Raw genomic sequence first — 20204 nt, 5'->3', positions numbered from 1 at the left:
TCTGACAGTATAGTTTAAACTGGGAACAAAGAGCTGTCTTTCTGAAAAGGCAACGTTCACTTGGATAAAAGTCCTGGTTTATCTTCAAAGGCTGTCATGCAGATGAAGAATTGAGAAGCTCTGACAGTTTGATTTTAATGTACTCGCACAGAGCATGTGGATTTATTTACTGGCCAAATCCAGTACGCAATGCTGTGCTACACTTTTAAAACAATAATCTAAATCATTATCTTGAGGCTTATGTTTAACATTTAGCCTCACGTAAATGACTGATAGTTTCCACGGTTTCTGTGTGCAGCTGTGTGAAGTTTCCTATTTCCTATAAGTGTGTGTTTAAATGTATCCCCTCCCCATGTGAATCACCACTGGCACAGGCAGCCATATTCCAGTGCTTTCAGTCGTGTACCTGAACAACAGTGTGGAGGATAAACATCAGGCTTTTGTTTTGTTTGGAGCTTTCTGACATTTTCAAACAGCTTGAAACAATGATAAAACCCTGTAACAATAAGGCTTTTGACTTTTCTTCCTTCTCGGCCTTGATTGCCTTTTAACAGCTGCCTGGTTTTGGAGCAACTACAGTCGAAAAGAGAAAAAGGCCTCCAGACAGAGCAATTATGGTTTTATTTACAATGCCCATTCCTGCGACTTTTCCTTTCCTCCATCTGCCTTTTATTCTCGCTCCACTTTGTTGATCCTTCATCAGATTAGAGGAGAGCTTCCTCAAAACGTCTATGACGAATGATAATTGTGGGTGCTAAACAATTAGGTATACAAGATACTCTAGCATTAAAACGGATCATTCAAACGCAACAATTTCGTTTCTCCAGTTAAATAAGGGCTTTCTGTGCAAGGGGATATCCATTCTGGGCCTTCTGTGAAACCCAGTACTTAAGAAAATCTGATGAGTCTGAATCTTTGGTTTGATCTCAATGACAACCCTTTGCCCATAAAGTAAGTCAATCAACATTTCAGGTAAAAATGTGCTGAATCAAACGCCCAGCAGAGGATATTTTAAAAGCAGACAGCGATGTCGTTGTGTATTTATTAGATTATTAATATGCAAAAACTCTGCGTTTGCTTTCCTTTCACATTCGAGAGCAGTCTACAGAATCCACCTTTGAAGTGGTAAAGTGAAAAAGCTGTTGCCCAACAACAAACAAAGGCCATATTGTCTGAACGCAGCAGCTGACATGCAAAGCAGCGGAGCATTCACAGAATGCAAAACATGTTCATATGAACAATGGAGCCACTGATGAGTGCATGTAAACGGTGCATATGACAGATAGTGAAGCCCCATGAAGGAGCCTGTCTCACGAAGCCAAAATAGTTGTATTTGCTGCATAAGTAACCTTTTTATTTGGGGAGGGGTTTTGGTTTTATTCAGCAAACTTTAGAAAACATCATCATCATCATCCTGTTATGTGATGCAAATTGTATTTCTATGATGTATTCTCATGTATTGTCTGCACTGTGATGATTATGTGTCTCATTAAAGTCACCACATAAAACTTAAGTCTCTCCTTGTCTGCAACTGTATAACAGCATTTGTGCGCCACCAAGTGGTGGCCCAGGGCTGCCTGGGACAAACTTTAATGCCTATAATGCCTTTAACATCACTCCCAATGCCATATGTGCATTATTTGGTTCCACCCCGGAGACTCACTTCTTTAAAAAGTAAAGCCAATGTAGTTATAGCCCTTTAAAACAATAAAAAGACTTGGACCCCATTCCTGGAGTGTTATACGGGCTTACAAATACCATTAGATGAGGACTAGGATACTAGTATTAGCTTTATCATTATTATTTATTTATTTACTCTTTAATTTGATTTAATTTTGTCTTGTCTCTTTTTCTGACTTGGACTCTGAGAGGTTGGGTGGGTTTGGGAGGGTGATGGTTTGGGCACTTTTAATAATTGTAATCACTTGAATTAAGCAGCTGCCTTTTTTTGTATGAATACCTTCATTTTTCAGTATATGCTGCAAACAAATGTATAGTTGGTTGGTTTAATGGAGAAGTCAATAAAAAAACGGTTGATTAAAAAGATGGGCCCAAAAAAAAAAATCACAATTTTAAACAATGTTTATTACAGTGTTTTATACAAAATAAAATAGCAAAGAGTGCAAAGATGATATAGAACTGACAATGGCAAAAGAATATTTCCCGAACAAGAGAAATGTCATCTTTTAAAACCAGAAGAGAGGACAAACAAAGCCAAGGTAATGGTACAAGCAGCTTGTCCATCAAAAATAAGAGGCAGAGGCAAAAAACCTTTAACACGCAGTGTAGGAAACTACAATATAATTTCTTTACTTCTGCTGCTTCCCCTTCCACTGAGGCCTCAGGCACATCGTGGAACTGCTTCTTATTTCTGTCGGACAAGCTGCCATTTCCAAGAAACAAATGCACAGATTGAGCTTGTGTGTGCATCAATGACATTACGAAAGGAATTATTAAAGTTAAAGCTGCATGTTATATTAAAACTTTAAACATGGTGGAGACGAGAAAGGAGTAAACAATAACAAAATTCAAGCACTGGATGGGTATTCCATCTTACAACAAATTAACATTTGTTAAACAATGTTTCTCGTAAATGTACAGTATTTAACATAGTGCTGTAAAAAAGCACAGATTAAGCTTAAAAAAAAAAAGATGTACGGGTTATGGTTTCTTTGAACTGGAAACAGGAAATAGGACCGAGATCTCATGAACAATCACATGTCAGCATTGTAATAAGATCAGAACCCATTGACCAGATTAGATTTTTCCTCCCTTTGTTTAGCCACTGCTCGCTCCATGGCCTCCAGAAACCTCTCAAGGGTCACTGTCGGCGACTGCAGGCAAACAAACCACATTAAAAAAACATTGCCCTCTATTTTTTTTTTTTACCCATACTCTGTAGAACAAAACCATTTACTTACCCTCACAAACAGTGCATGGGCGAGAAAAGGCAACTTCCTCAGTGCTCTTCCACTTAAACCTTTGCTTTTTCTGGAAATGAAAAGAAAAACAAAACCGTTGCCTCTGGCTGTTTCAGTTCTGACATTTGATGTTGCAAACACAGTGCCAGCGACTTGGGAATTATTGCATTACAGGAGGCTGCACTCACACAGCAATGTTCCTCAACTTCAGACTGTGTTCAGACACCTCGCTCTCAGCAAAGCCCATCGTCTCCAGCTCAAACATGGTAAACAGCTGCTGCCGGGGGTAGATGATCTGGCACTGCACATAATCACATCACACAATTTAGATCAACGCACAGCATTTAACTCAAGGGTTTGCTTCACCTTTCATTGAAGCATTTTAAGTTAGTGATAATAATGCTATTTTGTTGTTATCACTATGATCCTGAAGAGAACACTGTGTGTGCCCGTTTGGTACTTTTGTTATATTGATGATAACTTAGGACAGTCTTGTTTAAAACACTGGAATGCTCAATCAAATCAAACATACCGGTTTTCCCTTTAATCTAACAACACACACGGCAAAACAAATCATTTTTAACTACTCAATACTCCTTATACCTACTTATCAAGTCCAAAAATTACATTTTATGGAAAACAATTGTGTGGTGTGTCAAGACATTGTCAAGATGCATCATTACTGTCAGTATTTCTAAAGAAACAACAACATTCTAATCTGAATGATTTACTGTATGAATAATTAGACCTGCAGGTTGTAGATTGTCGTTCCAGTGTTTGGAATGTGACTTGTTGGGAAAACATTGTATTTTGCATTTTAAAAGATAAATATTTGTAAATTGTGAAAAAAAAAAGAAAAAGAAAACAGTTACTGGGTTGTCACCTTCATCAGCTCCTCAAGGCAGGAGAGGTAGATATTGTAGATGCCTTTCTCAGATGGGGGTCCAATGTACTGCTTGATGTCGGCTCTGTCCACAAATGCCAAGTCAATCTTCTCCGTCACATTGGAAGTCGTCAAGATCACAACGTTTGAATGTCTGAAATAAGAACCCACATGTCAACACAAAGTAAACCTGGGTAATCATAATACAATACAATAAATTAACTGTATAGTACATAAAGGCAAAGTTAAGGTTTTGTGCTGGGGATTGGATCTGAATCTTGTACACATGCTTTGCTTTCAGACCGTTTGATCTGGTCCAGTTGGGTGAGAACAGAATTGACGACTCGAATGGCGTCAGAAGGCTCTGTTCCTGCCTGGGAGGCATTTCTAGCTGCTGTCAGACTCTCCACCTATTCACAATGAAGCAGATCATGAGAAAGCCTCAGTCAAAACAGAAACGTGCCCAGGCAAGCTATGATAAACGTATGACAAAGTAATAATATTTGGCAAAAATCAATAGACATGCACTATCTGTGGCTCATATGCACCGTTTACATGCACTCATCAGTGGCTCTATTGTTCATATGAACATGTTTTGCATCTGTGAAGGCTCCGCTGCTTTGCATGTTAGGCTGCTGCGTTCAGACAACATTTTTACCTCATCGATCAGGACAAACACGAGAGCTTCTTTGTCATCAATGAGTTGTTGGATCTTTTGAAACATCTTTGTGACCAGCTTGCCACTCTGCAACAAAAACACATGGTTAGCGAGCAAAATGTTATCAGTTTCATGTGCTAACCATTAAAAAGGGGGGGGGGGGGGGGGGTCTAGGTGTCCAGTACCTCTGAGAACCACTTTGAGAACAGGCTGTGGCTGTTTATCTCAACAAATTGGCCATAAGAATACCTGCGGGGGAGAGGAGTGAATGGTGAAAGATGAAAAAAAAAGAAAAAAAGAAGGTGCAATTAAAGCTGAAATGGTTTCACTAACATGAGGACTATCTTACCGACTTGACAGTCTGATTGTCAGCTTCTGGGCAAGAGCTTTGCACAATGATGTTTTCCCAGTACCTGGCGGTCCTGAGTACATCCAAACAAAAAGGTGATGATACTGTTATTTTACACAAGCTTTATCTCTGACACCGTAGCAATCAATGAAAGTTTACAGGTTACAGGTCATTTACCATGAAGCAGCACAACACGGTTCCACGAAATCAGGTTGCTGTCAACATTTTTGTCTGAGAAGTAAACTGTTGTAGTGACATAATCCAGGAGCTGGAAGAAATATGTAAGAAAGTTTATGTATACATGTATGAGAAAATGATGTAATCTCATCTCACATTATAACCGGTTTTTTTCTTACCTGTGTTTTGACTCCGCTGTCATACACCAGGCTCTCCCAAATCCCATGGAATTCAGCTGTTTGAAAACAGAGAACGAGTCATTATCACACACATATCATACAGAATAGTATTCTGTGTGCCTAACTGATAACCCACTGCTTTATACTGTAAAATAATTATATTTCTATATCACTACTTCACATGGAAATACATCAAATAAACATCAAGTGTTGGTTCATTGATACCTGTTGGTAACAGCCAGTGATTTGCTGCTGAAAGCTCTTCGTCGTCTTCCAAACTGAGTGTGCTGGGTTGATCCTCGTTCAATGTGAAGATGTGAACAGACACAGAGGAGCTTTTCAAATCAAGGGGCTGAAAGGTAAAGTTAAATAAAAGGGAGCAAAGCATTAAGAGATTGTATAAACAATCATGAATCACATTATTGTTAATACAGTAGTAAACTTGTGATTAACAACACCTTTTTTATATATTCTAAAAAGTGATATTTTCCCAGTTTTGAATATCCTTGTCAACATAGGACTGGACAAATAGGCATGCTTTATGCAAATATGTTAATTATTTGATTGTTTTCATTTATTTTTTTGTAGTAGGGAGTAGACAGTTAAAGTGATTTAAGTTGTGAGAGCATAGGGAAGTGAAGAATGAGCAATGTGGTGAGTGTGTGCTGCCACCTGCAGCCAATCATGTTAACTTTGACAGCCCAATTAAATATATATTTAAAAGAGAAAACAAAATGACAGACCTGTGTTACTATTTCCTCGATATCCACTATGGCCACGGACTCCACATTTTTCCTCAGAAAGTCTTCGTCAAACTCTGTCCATCTGTAGTTTCCAAAAACCATGCTGTGGCGATTCAGCAGAGCCAGAATGTGCATCCTCACCTCTGACAGTTTAGCAGTGCTGAACCATGAACAAGTACAGAAAAAGACAACATGCAAGAAACCAGTCAGTCATTAGTGGGTCAAAACATCAATTTGGTGATACACCCGTCCTCGTGCAATACAATAATCGATACACCAGGGCAAATATTGATATTCTAATGAATAAATGAAGGTGCTCTAAAGTAAACAGTCCCAGACAGTTTCACTCACCCGGCCTCGCTACGCAAACGAATGAGGGAAACTTCCCCATGCCCCATCCACGTTCAATATATAGACTTTATGCACTTTGTTCACCATGTCATTTGTTGACATTTGTTTTCTTCAGATAGACAGATATCGCGTTGTATCGATATGCGATGATCTTGCAATGTATTGATTATCACAGAATTGTATCGTGATATTACCAGGTACTATGTATCGTAAGGTACCCTGTGATCTCCACCCCAGTTATCAAACACAATTCATCAACCAAAACGTCCAGTTTTGTTTACTGCTTTTAATACTTGATTGAAATATTCAACACTTTCTGCAACTTTCTGTCCATATTGAAAAACAATTAAGAGGGCAGATAAAGGCAGGTAAGGTAGACCACGCACATCAAAGGCAACAGCATGAGCAAAACAAAGACATACACAGATAGACATACACGGAGAGGAGAGTCAGGATTTCCCAGCTATTATTTTGTAGTGCTTCATCCAATGACATTATCCGCATAGGATTCATAGCCTTCACAAGCGTCACAGACATGTATTCAGAGACGGTGTTTTGAGTTCACCCACCTGTGTGACTTAACATGAACCTCCACGTTGATGTTCCCCACCTCCGCTCTGTCACCATCCATCTCCATGACTCTGCGAACACACCGTCCACAGTTTTAACAGCAGCACTCAGACTCAACGAAAACGTTTGCGTTAGCAGAGTAGGCTGTAGCTAGCTAACACTGTTCTTATTCCATAAAAGTGAAACTTAGCCGTTCAGTGTCTACGCTGTCACAAAGAAATATTGTATGAACAAATGTTGAAATTAACTTAAAACTTACCGCCGCTCGTTGCTGCCAGAAAGCAGTATGTCAAATTCAGCGCGCTGATTCATTAAACCGGAAACACACCGCGTTGTTTGGACTAATCACTTCCGCCTGCTGCTAGCGCTCTGTCTGCTAAGGATTGTTAGCCAAGGCTACGTTAGCGACCAGTGTAAACATCCGTATCATTAATACAAGACTGTGGGCAAGGACACGGAGACATGGGGAAAAAACACAAGAAACATAAACCGGAGTGGAGAAAAGTCGATGGTACATTAATGCACCTTTTATTATCAGCTATTTTACACAGCTCTTTTGTTTCAGCTAGCTATGTTAGCCTAGCCTGTTCATGCAATGTTAGTGTTTAAACCTCAAATGATTTTATATGTAATGTATTGTTAAGTTCTTTTCTTATTTTGGTAAGATAATTCACCTTCATCATCCACCATAATAATTGTATACATCATTAATCAACAACCTTCGTAAAGATGTACAGTCACCTTTTAAACAGTTTGTACACCTTTCTTCATGTTCTTACTGCTGTTGATTTATATTTGATTGCATTTCGCTTCTACCCTTTGTGCAGCTGTGTCTATTTGAGTTTTCCTTTGGGGACTTAATATAAGTTCATCTGATCGTATGTTGCTTTACACTGTGGCAACTATTACTTTAATTTTGTTTGTTTTGAATGCAGACTATGAAGACAAGGCTCTTGAGAAGCCACTAAAGCTCGTGCTTAAAGTTGGAGGAAGTGAAGTGACAGAGCTCAGTGGCTCTGGCCACGACTCCAGCTACTATGATGACAGATCCGACCACGAGCGAGAACGCCACAAAGAGAAGAAGAAGAAAAAGAAAAAGAAGTCTGAGAAAGATAAAGACAAGTATGTTGACGACGAAGAGAGACGGAAGAGAAAGGTTCGTAGACATTGTTTGTATAGTAATTGTCTTATAAATAGTTTTTTGTTTTTAAGTTAATAGATCTTTCATCCCACAGGAGGAAAAGAGGAAGAAGAGAGAGCGGGAGCAAAATGAATTGGAGGCAGCAGCTGCAACTTCAGCCAGTGTTGGTGTGCCTGTGGAACCTTTCACATTGTCAAAAACAATTATATCAACTCAAAATATCAACTTAGAGGTGAGTCAGTATAATGTTACTCTGAGGATATGATTGCCTCAATTCTTAATATGACTTTGCATTTACCATTTATGTTTCTCAGCCAGAAGAGAAGAAAAAAAAGAAAGAAAGGTTTGAGATAGACCCTGAACTGGATGAGTTTCTGCCTGGTATGAAGGTGGACATAGAGCAGCAAGGAGACAGACCCGTCAGATCATGCAGAACACATCAAGGTGAGACATAACATTAGATTCCTTCAGTAAGGCAAACATTACATTCAAGTTCCACAATAAGTATAATAATACATATTCTCTATAAACATTTGCATATTTGTGCTTGTCCACTGCAGAGAGTGAGTCCACGCCTCGACAACAATTGCTGGAGCACTTCTTACGTCAGCTGCAGAGGTAACTGACTGATCAATCACAATTCATGCAGATAAGGGTTCCCTCCAAACATGTCTGACCACTGCGATGTACTTGTTAATCTCTTCTCCTCATGACATGACATTAATTTAGGAAATGTCCTAAATTAAAAATTGCCACGAAACTCGCTTATACAATGATCAGAAGTTACAATATTTCCAATTAACACAATTTGACTTTTACATGTCTCTCTGGTTAAATGTGATATTTGCATGCAATGTAATTCATGGTTCATTTGGTTGATTGATATAAGGTTCACAAGCCCAAATAGAGAAAAGTCCCTTTCTGCCTGTTAGCTTTTCAGTCTATTATTTCTATATAGGTATTATGAATATTGTTGTTATTATTATTATTGTTGAGTTTAGATGTGAGCTTTTTCGATTCTTTAGAAGAGTTGAAAATCTGCAAATAGTGAATGGTGAATTAGGCTATATTATGATTTGTGAAGGTGGATGGATGCACAAAATCCCAGCATGAATAAAATGTACTAATTAATTACACGTCACTTGTCTTTTCAAGGAAAGACCCCCATGGATTCTTCTCATTTCCAGTAACGGATGCGATTGCTCCTGGTTATTCAATGATCATCAAACATCCCATGGACTTCAGCACAATGAAAGACAAGATTATGAACAATGACTACAACACAGTAACAGAATTCAAAGTAAGTATATCATGGGGATTAGGATTGTGTTGTAAGGAAATAATATTTTCATAATTATTTTTAATAATATGTTTGCAAACCTTTCGGCTTTCAGGCAGACTTTAAACTGATGTGTGACAATGCAATGGTGTACAACCGACCAGAGACTGTATACTATAAAGCTGCCAAGAAACTGCTGCACACTGGTTTCAAGATGATGAGCAAGGTAAATATAAAGTCATGTGAACTAGAAAAAAAGCACATTTCTCACTCTATACATACTTTTTCAACCTGTACAATTCCCTGTTGTCCTTTTATATTTTCTTTTTTATCTACACATTACCCGTCAAAGTAGATTAAATATGTTGTGTTGCTTTTTTCCCCCCCTTCTGCTCTGTGTACAGGAGCGGCTGTTGGCTCTGAAGCGCAGCATGTCTTTCATGCAAGAAATGGACTACACTCAGCAGGCAGCCATATTGGGTGATGAAGACATCGCATCTGATGTAACTCCACCGGAGATCATTCCTGTCCCAGTGGAATCAACAAAGAAGTCCAGGAAACAACCAGTCAAAGACATGAAGGAAGTCATCAGGTATTTCTTATTTGAAACCCGGGTCCAAACTTGCCCTTGAAAGTTTTTGAGAATTGCCCTAAATAGACATGGGTCATCATTAAAAGGGCTTGAATTTTGATCAAGAAAGAAGTTAAGTTGATATTTAGGTAAAGGTCTCCCTTGTTTCTTGCGATGCCACCTACTGTTTCATGGAATTGGTCCTAGAAAGTCCTTGAAAAGGTCTTTAATTTGATGTCAACCAAGCTGTGGGAACCCTTTGTAACATTTCACTTAAGGGGGAAATTTTGTTTGCTTTGCACCTGATACTGAGTGACACCGCCTCCTGTCAACACAATAATCTGTTCCCATTGTCACTTCTGTCATCTCAGTTATCTGTATGAACCAGAGGGAAATGCTTGCAGTTTGACTGACAGCACTGCTGAGGAGCATGTTCTGGCACTTGTTGAACACTCTGCAGATGAAGCCCGGGATCGCATCAACAGATACATGCCAAACTCAAAGGTTTTCCACCTTACTGTGTTTACATTTGATTTCATACATACTGGGTTTTTTTTTACCAGCTATGGTATTATGGTGTCAGAGAGGTTGTTAAGCTACCATACTTGGATAGGACAAGGAGTCATGTTTTAGAATTTGACTCAACCAAGGTGTCTGTGTCTGTGCATGCAACTAAAAATGTGTGCTTCGTATTGACAATATATTCCCTCTCATCTGTTTTTCCAGATGGGCCACTTGCGTAAGGAGTCCGATGGTTCTCTTCTTTATACAGTTGTTAATCAGCTTGATCCTGATGCTGAAGGTTTGCTTTCCTTTTTGATGCCTATTATTAAACATCTTTCAGAACCCAAAGTTCTGAAAAGATCCTTACAGTATTAGTATGTTATGCAATAATAACGTGTGATTTTATTTTATTTTTTGCAGAAGAGGAGGTGCAAAAAGTGGACCTGAGTTCTCTGTCAAATAAGCTCCTTCCTGGATTAACGACGTTGGGTTTCAAAGATGACAGGAGACACAAAGGTATGTCATGATATGCACCTTTTGATTCACTTTAATTGTCCCATCCAGTTAGCATATATCAATGTCTATGCTTTATAATTGTCTTCACTGTTGTCTTGCTCTGTGCAGTGACCTTCCTGAGCAGTGCGTACAACACCCAAAGCCTTCAGAAGAACTCCATCTTTCCAGACCTGCTTCCTGATGAGGTGGACATGCTTTATTCGGCTTATGGAGATGACACAGGGGCTCAATTTGCTTTGAGGTGGGGGAGACTAAGATTTAATATCCTTTAGTAATAATCATTATTTTCACAGTTTGTCACATTTTTTTATCACATCTTTTTTTATCACTCTAAGTGTACAGGAGTTTGTCAAGGGCTGTGGCAATGTCACAAAGCGCTGGGTCGATGGTCTTCTGGACAAGATGACTGTCGGCGATCACATTAAAGCTGTCAATCAGATCAGACAGGTATATAATTGTTCCTTAAGCAAAAATAAGAAGCACTGAATTAGATCACACCTCTACTGGCTAATTGTCATTGGCTGGTGTGTTACACTAATTATTTATTTACATTACAGAAAAGAAACATGATGCTCAAACCTGATGAAAACAAGTCCAATATTTGTGATATACAGGTATGCTGTAGTTTATGAAATATAATACTGCTTTTAAGTAATTTTTGCAATAATAATCTACAGCCTGACTGACTCCCACTTGCTGTTCTTCAGATGGCAGATAGCAACGCTCTGGGGGAGAGCAGTTCAGTCCTGGACTTGATGTCAATGAAGAACTATCCTGACATGTCTCTGGATATTTCCATGCTTAACTCATTGGGTGATTATCTTCGTCTTCACTCTGGCTGCATTTACATGTACAGCAATAATCCAGTGGTAACATTATTAAGCTAGTAATGGAATAAAGCTAATAGTTGTGGCCCAAGAGCAGTTAGATCTCGCAGCAATAATGAGAAAAATATTTAAATGTGACTAAAACACTACATCCTTTCCTCGGAAAATGTCTCTGTGATGCTAATGCTGCGAGTAACAGAACAGCTCAAAACACAAATAGCTATGAACATGGGTTCATAGCTATTTGCCAAGTCTTCTTGACTCATGATGAAAACCTCACTTACATCAGGCTTTTGCTTTCAAGGGTTTACTCATTAAACTTATTACTTAGTATAATTACTCAGTTGTCACGTCAGCCTAAGCTCCAACCTGCTGTGATGTAAACATGACACCCAGGTTGACATTTAATTGTATATTCAATAATATATAAAAACTAAATAGTCCATTAGATTTGTTTGCATGTAAATCCTCCCTTTTATCTTCCCTCTTTCTTTAATCAGGCAAACCAGTGAAAAAGGAGCCAGGGAATGACGAGAGCCATCAGCATTTTGAAGATGCAGACAAACTCCTGCAGGAGTTTCATGAGGCACAGGTTGACAGAGTTGGCTCCAGACCATCATCCAACCTGTCCTCCCTCTCTAATGCCTCAGAGAGGGACCAGCATCACCTAGGTAAATGAACTACACTAACATGGTATGATAATATGTGGCTCACTTTCCAGGGTCATTTTTACAACAGTAACATCCGCATAATAACATAAGAACCATGTTTTCTTTTTTCCAAAGGGAGTCCATCACACCTGGGTGCTGGGGACCAGTCGGAAATGGTTCACGATCCCTACGAGTTCCTGCAGTCTCCGGAGCCCGAGAGCTCTGCAAACAGCTGACCACATTACACTGTTCATTTGTTATCTGGGTGTTAACAGCACTATGTACTCAGTTGAATTGTTTGAATACTGTGGAGTCAGCAGGAGCCTGTAACCTGTTTTTAAAGACTGAAAATGATTGTACAGACTGTTTGTATTGTATGTGTTAAGGTTTTTACATAAGTGCGACATCTGAAAAATAAATGATGGCACCTGTATTTAAAAATGTGTCTATTGTAATCTTCATTTTACAGTGGACTCTCTATGGGAGCAGCTGTTAATGCAGGAACTGAAGGTGTCCTGCCTAAACCTGATAATTTTGTTATATCAGCGTTTAGAGATGGGGAACTAATGTAACATGAGAAACCTGAAGATACATGTGAACTATTAAAAATTAGCTTGTGAATGCAGAAGTATTAGATGCTGCTCCTCTGTGTTTGCAGTTCTCTTTTGGGCTCATGTGAACAGAACATGGATGAGCCTTTATTGTGCAGTCTTTATTTTTGAGAAAAAAACGGCTCTTCCAACAGTGTAAAGCAAGTGGAACCTCTAACAATAAAACTGACAAACATTGACAATATTGTCAATATTATCAAACACAGTGTTTATAATAATAATAATAAAGACGACAATAAAGAACAGTAACAGCATGGAAAAAGGATAAGCATCAGTATTTAAATGAAGATCTCAGCGGTCACAGATTGTTAAGTGTGTGTGTATGTTTCCAGTGTGAGAACAGGAGCCACAGTGAAAGGCTGGTGTGTAGTCAGAGAGGAGAGCTTCAGTGCGCATGCGCAGTAGGATAGTTTCCATAGCGCCGCGCGACCTGCTGAGTGAGTTGATTCTTCAACTTCTGACTCGCGTCCTTCGTCAAAACAAAACCAAGGACAATGAACGCTCGGAACCGTCTTCACGGCTGCTTTTTCTCCGCCGTTCACTATGTAATTTTCACTTTTTGAAGCATATTGTGCTGCCGACAAACTGTAGGTGGAACACCACAAAAGATGGAAATGCTCGGTTGTATTTTAACAGGAGCCGTTTTAAAACGTTAAATTGATTTTAAATTACATTTAATTTTATGTAATTTACTAATCACCGCCTTTCACTGGAAAAAGTAAGTCATTACATACTGTCATCCTTTATTATTGTTCACTGTACTTAAAGTGTTTGTTCTGTCAGGGGGTTATAAAAGTCGCGGTTGTTGGTTAAAGCAATACTAATAAATGAAATACATTTAAGATTTAATTCTGCATAACGTTAGCTAGTAGCATTAGGTCCTGTGTGTTGTGTACTTGCATAAACACTGACCTCGTCGGGACTAGTAGTCTTTATGGAGACCAAAACCTGGTCCTAATGAAGCACTGAAGTTCAGGCCTAAGATTTAAATTGTGGTTAGGTTAAAGTTAGGGTTTGGCATTAACTGGGTATGGTTATAGTCATGGTTAAGGTTAGGGTCTGTTTAGGCTGAATAGAAGAAGAAGTGTGGCTGCAACTAACATTAATCGAATTTTCTCGATTATTCTAGTACTTGTTTGATCTGTAAAATGTCAGAAAATGTTGAAAAAATGTCCCCAAACCTGGAAATGATGTGTTCAAATCAATTGATCAAAACAAGACAAAAATGTCTTGTTTTGTCCACAAACTGAAAAAAGGGAAATCTTATTTTAATTATATATAAAAAAACCTCCCCACACATATTAGTTGATGACTAATTTAGTAATCGATTTATAATGGATAAATCGTTGCAGCAGTGACCTAAGCTGCACAAAACTGTTGGACCTTTTCTGGTGGGTGGTCATGGTAATGGCAAGGCCCTTAAAAGTGCACTCAAAGAGTAGGTGAAAGAAAAGGATGATGCTGATGCTGATGGAGAGAAGCAGAATATAATCAGAGCAGATAAAAATGGGTCAGTCTGTGCTCGGCCGTGAAAATATTGAATCCTTGAATGGAAATCCTTAAATTGAATTCAAGCTCAAAAGTTGACTTACGTGTCTTCAGTGCATAATTACTGACGCCACTCTACCCCTGTAGTGTTGATAGTGTGTTTGCATTCTTATCTGGTATTGACAGGCCTCACATAGGCCACATCACTGACCCATCTATACGTCATCCACTATTTGCTGAGTCTATGTGCATAACAATAAAAGGTGAATGAGTGGAATGGAAACCCATTCCACTCATTCACCTTTTATTGTTATGCTTCTTTTCCACCCTCAAGTGTGAAAACTTATGTGCATTATTTCAAATGTTCTTTGTGTCCATTCAGTTTTTATTACCTCGAGTTTTGGAGATGGCACACGTGTATATTTGTGTACTCACATCATAGTGAGAACATAGTAAAATGATAATCAGCACTCCTCCTGCTGCCTTTTATGTGTGTTCTATCTACCTTTGATCTGCCCTCTCAAGTCATTTCCTTTGGGAGAAACAAAATGCAGAAAATGTAAAATATTTCATGTTCCTTGAAGGATGTAGCAGGAGATATCGTCCACTGAACACTGGCACATGATGATATAAATAATGAGAAAAGAGGAAAACAATAGTTGGGCAATGCTAACTCAGCATTCCCAACTAATGACACAACATGCAACTACGACAACAACACATAGGTGTAGTATTTCTATATCTTATATGGGTCACAGCTTGGTTATAAGCATTAAGTTGTTATGGTTACGGTTAAGGTTTTGGTTAGGCCGTCCAAATGAATGGAGGTCACTGCAGAGTCCTAACAGGTACCCGTCGTATAAGAACTCAGCTTTAGCACAGCTCAGGTTGTGTTTACAAGGCTTTTTTTTCCATACAGGGCTGTTACAGCAGCGTACGTAACCATAACCACCATAACCACCATAACCACCACATGACTACGTGTATCTGACACGTAGTCATGTGGTGGTTATGGACGTTTGAATCTGCTGCCTGTGTGTCTGTTCACTTTGTGTTTACTGTCTCGTTACACTCTGCCTAGATGAAGTGTTTAAGTCAAAGGCGGAGACGCACATCTCCCATGCAGAGCAGCAGCAATGAGCTGTTCCCCTCCAAATCTGCCAGGAGGAACGGATGGTCGTGGCCCCCTCATATCCTGCAAGTGGTTGGCTGGCTGGTGATCGGCTACCTCGCCATCGTCAGCTTTGGCATCTATATCCCTCTTCTGCCTCTGCCGTGGAACTATATCCTCTATTCTGTATCCTTAACACGCAGCTGAAACCTTGTTGAAGTGTGGCAGTGGCTCTTTTCAGACTTGAATGTGCTATGGTTTTGTTCAGGTTGTAACAAGGATGCTTTTGTGTGGTGGACTGTCTGTATGGGCTCCGGTCCCAACAACAACAACATTATGTGGTCTCTATTAAAGACCAGAAGACATGATCACTGGTGTTTTTGTTACATGTTGAATGCTGCATGACGTCAACACACAAGCTATTTTAACTGGTGCTTCACTTAGCTGTTGATTTAATCATATTTCGCGCCCAAAATGGATACTGATTGTTCAAATTAGCTGCAATTTTCCTTGACTCCTTTTTTTTGCACAGGTGACAGGCACAGCATTTATTGTGCACATTTTCACCCATTTTGCGGCAGTTACTATAGACCCAGCAGATGCTAGTGTCAGGGTCAAACAGAGCTACTCCAGCCCAGTGCCAAGTTTTGATCGGACAAAGCAGCCACATGTCATCCAGGACCTACACTGTTATCTATGTGATGTCAATGTGTATGTACTCAAAACTGCGGCTTCACTTTATAATTTAGTACAAATTATAATTGTGTTGATCATGAAAAGGCAGATTTAATGGTGTCATGTTTTTTTTTTTTTTATCGCCCCGTAGTGGTCCAAAGGTAAAACACTGTATTGCTTGCAACAAATGTGTGGAAGACTTTGATCACCACTGCAAATGGCTCAACACCTGCGTGGGTGGAAGAAACTACTGGTGAGAATCACGTTTTAGAAGATGATTTCCGTCTCTGACTGTATTAAATGATGTTGTGAAATTGTACTTGAACATCGGGTTTTTGTGTGTCACCTTCAGGTTCTTCTTCATGGCCCTGTCCTCCGCTAATGTGGGCGTCTTACTGCTTGTTCTTGTCATATTGTACGTCTTTATTCAGCATTACCTGGACCCAAACATTCTACGCACTGCTCCACAGTTCGATCGTGAGTCCACAGTCTCTTAGTGAATAAAAAGGCATAGAAATATCTGATCATATTTCTGTTATTACTCTGTTATCGCCATCTTTAAAGGTTGTGTATGGGTGTTTCTGCAGGTATCCTGGGTAATGGGACTTGGCTGGTGTTTATACCATTAGCACCCATAGAGACTAGTTCAGCTGCTCTCCTTATACTGGCCTTCCTCACAGTGATGCTGAGCATTGTCTGCCTGATGTTGCTCTGTCAACTGCTGGGATTTCACCTTTACCTATGTGAGTCACACTCTTAGAAAAAAGACTTTTGATCGGAATCGTTTTCCTCAATTATTAGTTCTCATTTCCCTCTTATGTTCAGTTTACAAAGGGATCAGTACATACGATTATATAAAGGTGCAGCACCGAAAAGAAGCTAAAAAACAACTTGAAACCCAAGATGCTGAAACAGATAAACCTCACGAAGCCAATGCCCATAACAAGGACACACAGGTGAGTCCGTCCTTTGTTTGTCACTGTCAAACACTTTCATTTCATTATGTCTGTAAAACAAACTGATGTTTTCTTTTTTTACAGAATGAAGACAGCTCAATTGATTGTGAACCAGCTTTATCACAAAATTCAAGGTAGAACTTAGTAAATATAATCTTATTAATGCTTTGTTTTGTAGAGCGCGATGATCAAAGCTATTCTGCTTTTTCTTCAGTACCTGCAGACTTGATAATAACAGCCGACTCGGCAGCTGGCTTTCAGGATCCATATGTACAGAGGTAAGTGAACGTGTCTGCTTACACTATATCGAAATGTTAAAATGACTTTACATTCACTAAATGGCAAGTGATGTAGCATTCATTTACTCATTTGATCTAGTTGGAAACCATCAAGAAATCAGCAGACAAGGATACTGGCTTACAGTATGGTACAGAACATCCCACAGAGAACACAGGAGGTAAGTGTGCGATCGACCTCATCAGTGTCTTACGCGTGTCTGTTGTGTCCATCTTATTTACAAAGATAAAGGAGAACACATACAGTTTTCTACAGCATAGTTTAACAAACACCACTGCTGCTGCTGCTGTTCTGGAACCATGCAGCTCCAATTTTCCTGGATTAAGCAGCTGTCTACACAAAACCGAGTCTAGGTGAATCCACTTAAGTTTTTTGGGTTTTTTTTTTATCGTGTTGGCATTTTATCCTCATGGAAACTACATTTTCAGGAGCCATGAAACATTATTTTCCCTCCTGTGTTTCCGTGTAGACAAATATGCTCCTTTGGGAAAACAATTATGTCACAGTCCCATCACTGTCTTGTGCTTGCATTCGCAGTCACTTTTTTTTTGCCTTTATGTCCTGGATTAGTTCATTTGGTCTCTGTCTCTGTGATTGTATGCATTATAAAGCATTATTTGAAACAAGGTTTTTACACACCTACAGCACACATGCTCAACATCTCTGGCTTTGGTGTATTTCTGTGCAGTGCCACCTACAGGCCTGGCATATGTACTACAGCGGTTAGAATCTTTTTGTGGGGTTTCACTTGGATGAAGACATATCCTGAAACAATGCCATGTTTTCGGACGACTTTTTCAAAATGACAAAGAAATAGATAGTTAACATTTCATTTTGTTTCTGTGTGGATAGAGCCCAAGTCTGAATACAGACAGAAATACAACACATAACAGACGGAAGTACTGTAGAAACCTACATCTACTGCACTTGCACAGCAGAAGGGGGAAGAGCTCTCACTTTGTGTTTGTGTTTGTGATATATATATATATATATATATATATATATATGTGTAAGAACTCATGCAGTTTGCAAGTAACTCATATCTCTTTCTTGTTTCCTGTGTATAAAAGAGGAGAACAGAAACTGGAAGCCTGATGCTGAAGAAGAGGCTCAGAGTCCCAGTGTGAGGTCTGCTGACGGTGTTCCTGAGATACAGGATCCGCTTGGCAGCTGTGTCATTATTTCAAATGATTTATCAAGAACTGATGCATCCTGAACCTGAGCCACATGGAGTCATTGTGATTTGGATGTGTGTGTGTGTGTGTGTGTGTGTCTGTGTGTTGTATGCAGCCCGAATAACTGGGCCTGTTATTGTATATTGTGTTTTTATGACAGCGGAACTATTTAAATCATTGTTTTATCTCACTGACTTTCACAGAGAGCCGACGTCCTTCCCCACATGGTTCATTTGTTTATTTGAGAATGCCTCGTTGGGCAGATACAGTACCTGTATTTTGGTATCTTCCTGAAAAGCTGAAACAAGATCCCTACTGAAATCTCTTGTATCTTTTGTCGTTTTTACAAACTGTTGTTTCCACAAAGCCATTAGTGTTTAGAGTCTGTTTTACATTTAAAATTAAACAATGTAAATACACACAATATTTGCACAATTCTTGATTCATTATCTCTTTATGGAAAGAGATGCTAAAACTAAAAGTTATATCTAACTTATCTATATTCATGTTATGGTCATATGTCGCGAGGATCAATAAAAAGTTATTCAGGGTCAGACAAGGAAGGAAAGAAGGAAGGAAGGCCTGTGATGCTGCTGTGTTTGGCAGTGCTTCATTGTGGTGAGTGAATAGGTAAATCTCCAGATACTGAATCCACAACATGCTCTACAATACTTAAGCTCCAGTGCACCTGTTAGCTTTTGTGCTCTCAGAGAATGACCAAAAATGGGCCCTGACTGATAACTCAGGGGCACAGCAAAGAGAACTGATGGGCTACTGAAATGAATTCAACAATGAGGCAGGGTATTATTACATAATGCTTATTTTTTATTTATAGTTTTTTTGATCGTATATTTCTTAAACACTGCATCACATCACCAACTAAAGGAGTTCATTCTTACCTCTACTGTATAACATCAATGGAGACCACAGACTGTCACACACACACATGCGCGCGCACACACACACACAAACACACACACACAGGTTTTGAACAATACTGCTTGGACTTCCATTCATCCGGACAGCCTGAACAAAGTGTTATCCCTTACCTTCATCATAACCAGTTAATGCCTAACCTTAACCTAACCACAATTCCAATATTAGTCCTTAACTTGACCAGTTCCTCAGAAATTAACTTCTGGTTCTGACAAGATCAGATAATGAGGAAAATCTATGCCAGAAAAGGTCCTAAAGTGGTAACAAATAAAAGTACAGACACACAATAGCCCCCACTGGACTGATCCACAATACTATGGTATATTATGGTATTTACATCAAAAGTATCATGATTATATTACTATTTAATAATTAGTAGTTTCTATCACACCTTTGTTATTATCAAATAAACACTCTCAGAGGGTTATAAAATAAAAATCAAGCTTCTCTTTAAGTCCCTTTCAGAACATTCACGTTTTGGTATTATATTTACATGTTATTTTCCTTAAAGATTTGACATTAATGACAGAAGACTTTTTAAGTGTGTTTGCTCACATGTAGGCAGCTGCACACTGTCACCACTAGAGGGCTGTAGACACTGACACTGGATGGATCATGTGTGTGCCTGTGTCTACA

At 39.1% G+C, this 20204-nt stretch overlaps 3 protein-coding genes across 3 annotated transcripts; 2 read left to right on the top strand and 1 right to left on the bottom strand.

The window, feature by feature from the left end:
* Positions 1-2064: 2064 nt before the first annotated feature.
* trip13 (thyroid hormone receptor interactor 13) lies at positions 2065-7204 on the bottom strand. The gene is made up of 14 exons (XM_058648586.1): positions 7091-7204; positions 6831-6902; positions 5911-6070; positions 5393-5519; positions 5168-5223; positions 4989-5079; positions 4812-4884; positions 4648-4711; positions 4463-4549; positions 4108-4214; positions 3805-3958; positions 3110-3222; positions 2922-2991; positions 2065-2834 (listed from the first exon to the last, which is right to left on the bottom strand). Exons 1-14 carry the CDS (start codon positions 7141-7143, stop codon positions 2739-2741), a joined length of 1323 nt encoding a protein of 440 aa, XP_058504569.1. The 5' UTR covers positions 7144-7204; the 3' UTR covers positions 2065-2738.
* brd9 (bromodomain containing 9) lies at positions 7169-12771 on the top strand. Its single transcript, XM_058648585.1, has 17 exons — positions 7169-7342; positions 7767-7987; positions 8067-8204; positions 8287-8416; positions 8533-8590; positions 9128-9272; positions 9367-9477; positions 9656-9843; positions 10194-10326; positions 10549-10624; positions 10747-10842; positions 10951-11083; positions 11178-11289; positions 11400-11456; positions 11550-11655; positions 12170-12340; positions 12455-12771. Exons 1-17 carry the CDS (start codon positions 7294-7296, stop codon positions 12553-12555), a joined length of 2025 nt encoding a protein of 674 aa, XP_058504568.1. The 5' UTR covers positions 7169-7293; the 3' UTR covers positions 12556-12771.
* A 568-nt stretch (positions 12772-13339) lies between these two features.
* zdhhc11 (zinc finger DHHC-type containing 11) lies at positions 13340-19056 on the top strand. Its single transcript, XM_058646918.1, has 11 exons — positions 13340-13648; positions 15500-15715; positions 16062-16240; positions 16356-16457; positions 16557-16681; positions 16792-16947; positions 17030-17160; positions 17245-17294; positions 17375-17438; positions 17539-17617; positions 18528-19056. Exons 2-11 carry the CDS (start codon positions 15500-15502, stop codon positions 18671-18673), a joined length of 1248 nt encoding a protein of 415 aa, XP_058502901.1. The 5' UTR covers positions 13340-13648; the 3' UTR covers positions 18674-19056.
* The last annotated feature ends 1148 nt before the right edge of the window (positions 19057-20204 follow it).

The sequence above is a fragment of the Solea solea genome, chromosome 13 (genome assembly GCF_958295425.1).
Source record: "Solea solea chromosome 13, fSolSol10.1, whole genome shotgun sequence".
Lineage (NCBI taxonomy): Eukaryota > Metazoa > Chordata > Actinopteri > Pleuronectiformes > Soleidae > Solea > Solea solea.
The sequence above is the reverse complement of the archived record's forward strand: the minus strand, read 5'-3'. Positions and strand labels throughout refer to the sequence as shown.

Excerpts from the sequence above, each read along its gene's own strand:
- trip13 (XM_058648586.1), bottom strand. The coding sequence starts at position 7,143 with ATGAATCAGCGCGCTGAATTTGACATACTGCTTTCTGGCAGCAACGAG. Across the intron at positions 4,215-4,462 it reads TGTTTGTCCTGATCGATGAG|GTGGAGAGTCTGACAGCAGC; the intron begins GTAAAAATGTTG and ends CATTGTGAATAG. Across the intron at positions 2,992-3,109 it reads AAGTTGAGGAACATTGCTGT|AAAAAGCAAAGGTTTAAGTG; the intron begins GTGAGTGCAGCC and ends TTTCATTTCCAG.
- brd9 (XM_058648585.1), top strand. The coding sequence starts at position 7,294 with ATGGGGAAAAAACACAAGAAACATAAACCGGAGTGGAGAAAAGTCGAT. Across the intron at positions 7,343-7,766 it reads GGAGTGGAGAAAAGTCGATG|ACTATGAAGACAAGGCTCTT; the intron begins GTACATTAATGC and ends TTTTGAATGCAG. Across the intron at positions 8,417-8,532 it reads ATCATGCAGAACACATCAAG|AGAGTGAGTCCACGCCTCGA; the intron begins GTGAGACATAAC and ends TGTCCACTGCAG.
- zdhhc11 (XM_058646918.1), top strand. The coding sequence starts at position 15,500 with ATGAAGTGTTTAAGTCAAAGGCGGAGACGCACATCTCCCATGCAGAGC. Across the intron at positions 15,716-16,061 it reads GGAACTATATCCTCTATTCT|GTGACAGGCACAGCATTTAT; the intron begins GTATCCTTAACA and ends TTTTTTGCACAG. Across the intron at positions 17,295-17,374 it reads GCTTTATCACAAAATTCAAG|TACCTGCAGACTTGATAATA; the intron begins GTAGAACTTAGT and ends CTTTTTCTTCAG.